This window comes from Condylura cristata, unplaced genomic scaffold (genome assembly GCF_000260355.1).
Source record: "Condylura cristata isolate star-nosed mole 26May11 unplaced genomic scaffold, ConCri1.0 scaffold00019, whole genome shotgun sequence".
NCBI lineage: Eukaryota > Metazoa > Chordata > Mammalia > Eulipotyphla > Talpidae > Condylura > Condylura cristata.
Genome location: NW_004567120.1, coordinates 40,498,605 through 40,503,562, shown reverse-complemented (window position 1 = coordinate 40,503,562; position 4,958 = coordinate 40,498,605). Strand labels below are relative to the sequence as shown.

The 4,958-nt window shown below is 59.2% G+C and overlaps 1 protein-coding gene across 1 annotated transcript in view; it reads right to left on the bottom strand.

Annotated features, from left to right (window-relative positions):
• LOC105853853 (melanoma-associated antigen 8-like) overlaps positions 1 to 2,352 on the bottom strand; it is a 188,863-nt gene extending 186,511 nt beyond the window's left edge. The window contains exons 1-2 of the mRNA XM_012727088.1: positions 2,325 to 2,352; positions 27 to 934 (exon numbers count right to left, since the gene is read on the bottom strand). Coding sequence (XP_012582542.1) covers positions 27 to 934; positions 2,325 to 2,352 — 936 coding nt within the window. The remainder of the gene's footprint in view (positions 1 to 26; positions 935 to 2,324) is intronic.
• Between the last annotated feature and the right edge of the window lie 2,606 nt (positions 2,353 to 4,958).

The window sequence follows — 4,958 nt, the reverse complement described above, 5'->3', positions numbered from 1 at the left end:
TTGATCTTGATCAAAAGCCTCAGCACGTCTACAACATTGGCCTCGGCGTGAGCCCGGGGGCCCCACAGGAACTCGTAGCGGGGGGGATCACTGCCAGCCACCTGCCGGTACTCCAGGTACTGCTCCCGCACCCACACGTCGGTGAGGAGCTCCCTGGGCTCCCCAAAAATGAAATGTTTGCTCCCCGCATACACCCCCATCCCATTCAGAGCTTTCCATACGTGCTCCTCGGAGGCGCAGTCGCCATCCAGCAGGACCACACCCAGGACATACACCAGCAGGCCCGTCTTGGGCATGGTCTCCTCGGGGCTCAGCAGCCCATTGTGGGTAAGGCCCAGCGTGGTGTTCAGAACGTAGGTGTGGCCTCTGGGCTCTGCTTTGGTCACGTCTATGCCGAAGACCACCTGCATGCACTCGCAGGCTTGACTGAAGACCTCAGGGAAGTGCCCCTGGTCGTTTGGAAGGACTTCTCTCAGCATCTCTGCCCGGCTGGTCTGCTCTTTGGCACGGTATTTGAGGAGCAAGAACCACACCAGGTCTGCCATCTTCCCATGCAGCTCTGCTTGGGGTGGGGCCTGGGCTTCTGCTGCCTCTTGGGAAGTGCTGGGTTGCTCTGCTCCCTGGCTGCTGGCACTCATCTCCTGGCACGGGCTGTTCAGAGGTGCAGCCAGCACTCTGGGGGAGGAGCTGACCACAGCAGGGCACTGTGGAGCCCCGGGGGTGCCAGGAGCAGCTTCCTCCTGGTTTCCTCCCACAAGGACAGAGGGGCAGGGATTGGTGGGGGGAGAGGCGGGTGGTGTCACCTGCTCCAACATTTCACCCCAGGGCAGCTTCAGGAGAGGGTCATCCTGCAGGCTCTCAGCCTCTCCTGGTTCCTGAGCTTCTTCCTCGAGCTCCAGCAGCTCACTCTCCTGATGCTGAGACATGGCTGCACCTGGGGGGCATTGGCAGGACTGAGCAGGAGGCGGGAGGCATGTGGGGGGCATCAGCTGAGAACCAACCTTGTGGCCCCGCAATGGTGATTTACTGGCTCCCATTTGGGGTACTGCTGGGCCTCAGAGATGACCCCAACTACCTGAAGGAGGAGTGAGATGGCTGCTCAGAGCTGACACGGGTGGGTCATGAAGTGTGGGGTCCCCTCTGCTCTGGGTTCACAGGTTCCCTTTGTACTCCCTGTGGCCACACCTGCCCAGGGCCTCAGGGTCCTGCGTGGGAAGAATGCTGGGCCTCTCCAGGAGCCCTGCCAGGGCTGACCAGACCCTCGGACCAAGGCCCTCCCCTCCTGACCTGGGCCTGGCCCGAGAGCCCTGCCGGATTGTCCTGGCTGACAGGAGGGGTAGCCCAGGCTTCCCTGAGCCTCTTTGTTCTGGGCATTGAGATTCCCTGGGTCCTCACTCACCTGGACTCTCGGCAGGACCTGGGACTCCTATCTCAGGTGACAAGAAGTAGCTCCCCTGATGACCTGGTGGTGTCCTCTCAGACAAGATAATCTCCCTGAAATCACAAAAGGAAGATGAAGAGGCCCATTCCACACCCCCACTCCCCACAGTGACCAGAATACACTATCAGCTGTAGCCCCTCTGTCTTGGGGTGGGTTAGCTCTCCTCATTCCAACCAGGTCTGCCCCGCCTACCCCATCCATGATAACTTGATACCCCCCTCAGCAAGACCTCACTCCCTGTGGCTTCCCCCCTTCCCGCCATGGTCCACAGGAACCTGCACTTGGGCCACTACTGACTGGGTCCTTCCTGGCTGAGACAGGGCACAAGGGGACTCCGTGCTCCCCTCTTTGGGGCAGGCGGGGCCTTCCACTGCACCATCGGGCTGTCCTCCCTAGGGGCCTGCTTTCCTCCCTCTGCCTAGCTGAGGCCACATTCCACCCACCAGGGCCCCCTGACGACACTCCCGCCCCAGACCCCAACCCTCCTTGATTTTCAGGGGGGGGTTCAGAAGCCCCATCGTGGAGTGGCTCCAGGGCCTCCAGGCGCTGACACTGTTCTGGGGTCCTCCCTGGGGTCCTCACCTTGATTCAGGAAGGACCTGACCTAACCCTCCTTAGCTGGCCATTGTCTGTCCCCAGATGCGGAAGTCAGGATGCCATGTTGCCTCACCTCCCCCCACTCCCCAGGTCTGACAGCATTGCCGGTTTGTGGGGTTCCCTCAGAAACAGGGTTCAGAGTACCTCAGTCCTCCCACAGGATCCTCACCTTTACAGTCGTGAAGTCTATGCCCACCCCCCTAGCTGACCTGAATCTTCGCTTCTTACGCTACGTCCAGATCTCACAGGGACCCAGATACGAAGTCAGGACGCCATGTTGTCTCACCTCCCCCCACCTCCAGGTCTGACAGCATTGCCGGTTTGTGGGGTTCCCTCAGAACTAGGGTTCAGAGCCCATAAGTACTCCCGCAGGATCCTCACCTTTACTCTCGTGAAATCTGTGCCCCCCAACCTCTTGCTGACCTGAATCTTTGCTTCTTACGCTATATCCAGATCTTACGCAGCTCCTGATGCGGAAGTCAGGGCGCCATGTTGTCTCACCTCCCCCCACCTCCAGGTCTGATAGCATTGCCGGTTTGTGGGGTTCCCTCAGAACTAGGGTTCAGAGTCCCTAAGTCCTCCCGCAGGATCCTCACCTTTACTCTCATGAAATCTGTGCCCCCCACCCCTTGCTGACCTGAATCTTTGCTTCTTACGCTACATCCAGACCTTACACAGCTCTACATCCAGATCTTACGCAGCTCTGGATGCGGAAGTCAGGGCGCCATGTTGTCTCACCTCCCCCCATCCCCAGGTCTGATAGTGTTGCCGGTTCTTGGGGTTCCCTCAGAACTAGGGTTCAGAGTCCCTCAGTCCTCCCGCAGGATCCTCACCTTTACTCTCGTGACTATCTTGCCACCGCCCCCCACTTCCCCGCCCTCCCGCCCTGAATCCTTGCTTCTTACGCTACGTCCAGCTCTCACGCAGACCGGAATGCGGAAGTGAGGAAACATGGCCTCGGTCCTCCCTCTCCGGGGCCACCAGCGATGACGGCAGGGGGCGCCTGTGCAGGTTCCCGCTTTCCTGGAGCCCACTGCCCCGCCTTTCTCCCCGAGGGTCCCCATCTTGACCAACAGCGAGGTCTCGGCCCTCCCCTCTGCCGACTCAAGTTTGCTTGCGTCACACCATGTGCCTGAATCCGCGACCCTGTGTATGTGGGGCCTGGGTTGCCAGGACGGTGCCCAGCTTGACCACGCAGCCTGTGGTCTCAGTCCTGAGGCAGGTGCCAGACTGGATTTCAACCGTCTATTCTCCTTCCGGACCTTATCTTGACACATTCAAGATAGCATCCAACTGATCCTGCACTGCTCAGACCAAGTCTCTTACTTCCCGAGTGCCTCAACAGACAGCTGGGAGGTCCTCCTGAAAATCCTGCCAGGGTCCCTCCTGGATTTCATGGGGGTTGGAGAGGGCATCTGTGGGTCCCCTCAGGCTTCCCTCAAATGCTAACCATGACTAAGGCAGGATCGTCCACTGCTCAGACAAAGACCCTCATTTCAAACCTCTGAGCGGAAGTCAGTAGATGTCACATCCACCCATAGCATTTGGGGTCCCTCCCTAGGCTTTCCAGAGAGGCAGAGTTGAATCTCACAGGCTCTCCCTATCCCCCTTGTTCCTCACCTTCACAAACAGGGCTGAGTGGGCTCTAAGAATTAGGCTCTGAGTCCTCGAGATTGCTGACCACTCTGCCTGGGGCCCCTCATGCTTTTTATCAGAATGCTGTTGGGTTCTGTGGATGCCCGGAGACCATACAGTCCCCAGTCCTCAATCCCCAACCTTCCTCCTCAGAGAGCAGCTGAGTTCCAGGACAGGTGCTGGGTAGGGAGCTGCCGTGCCCCGGATGGTGGGCACAGCCAGTGCAGGAGCCCAGAGGCTCCTCACCAGTAGACTCCCCAACATGGACACCTAGTGTCCTCACAGTGATGATCACTGAGGAGCTGAGCAGTGGGGCTGCACTGGGGAGGCTGCGCTTCTGAGGGGACCAGCTAGGGCAGTGGGGTTTGCTCTTGAGCCTCCATCCATGAGGAGAAGTGTCTTCCACAGCTCCACCTGCTGTGTGCTTAGGGTGCAGGTGGAGACGCCGCACCCCATCTCTGCAATATTGCTGTAAATCCAAAACTTCCCCAAAATTAAAGTTCGTTTTAAACAGACTGCAAAAAAATGCAGAGATGGGGAGAAATAGTGACCTGCCCCAAATGAATAAAGAAATTTGACAAAAATGTGAAAACATATAATTAAAAATTAGGTCAGCAATTTGAAGATAATTCACCAAAGAGGAATTGCTGTCACAAAGAAGTCTTATTAGCATCACTTTTCTAAAGAAAAGTGCAAATGTAAACGTAAAATGCACAAGTCTGCACTGCACATCGCCAGGAACCGGCTTGTGCAGGGGTGGGGCGGACTCCTCCCCGCAGGAAGAGCTGCCCCACGGAGCAGAGCCGAGACCAAGCACAGAGGCCACACGCACGCGTTGCTTCAGCAGACAACGGCTGTTTCCAGCACTTTTTATTGCCAGCGGCCCCCCTCACGCGGGGCGATCAGCACCGTCCGCGGGCCCGTCGGAAGGTGGGCGGTATGCGGGGAAACAACAGGGGTCCCAGCAGAGTGGACTCGGCGGATAAGGGACCACAGGCCTGGGGGCGGCAGGCCAAGCAGACATGATGGGCATGGAGCCCAGGGGGTGGCACCAAGTCAGCACGCTGGCCGTGGACAGCTGCGGGGTGGTCACCCCGAGGCCTCTGGAAGGTCCGCCCGCCAGGCTCGCCCCGGGCCAGTAAGGGTCGCTGCGGGGGTAGGGCGTGGTGAAGGGGACCAAGGGGCTCAGGTACGGAGGGGCGTCCTGTGCCCTGCGCGGGCCGGGGGGCCACAGGCCCACGGCAGCGATGGGACTGAAAGCGGGCTCGACCGGCCTCCCGGCAGC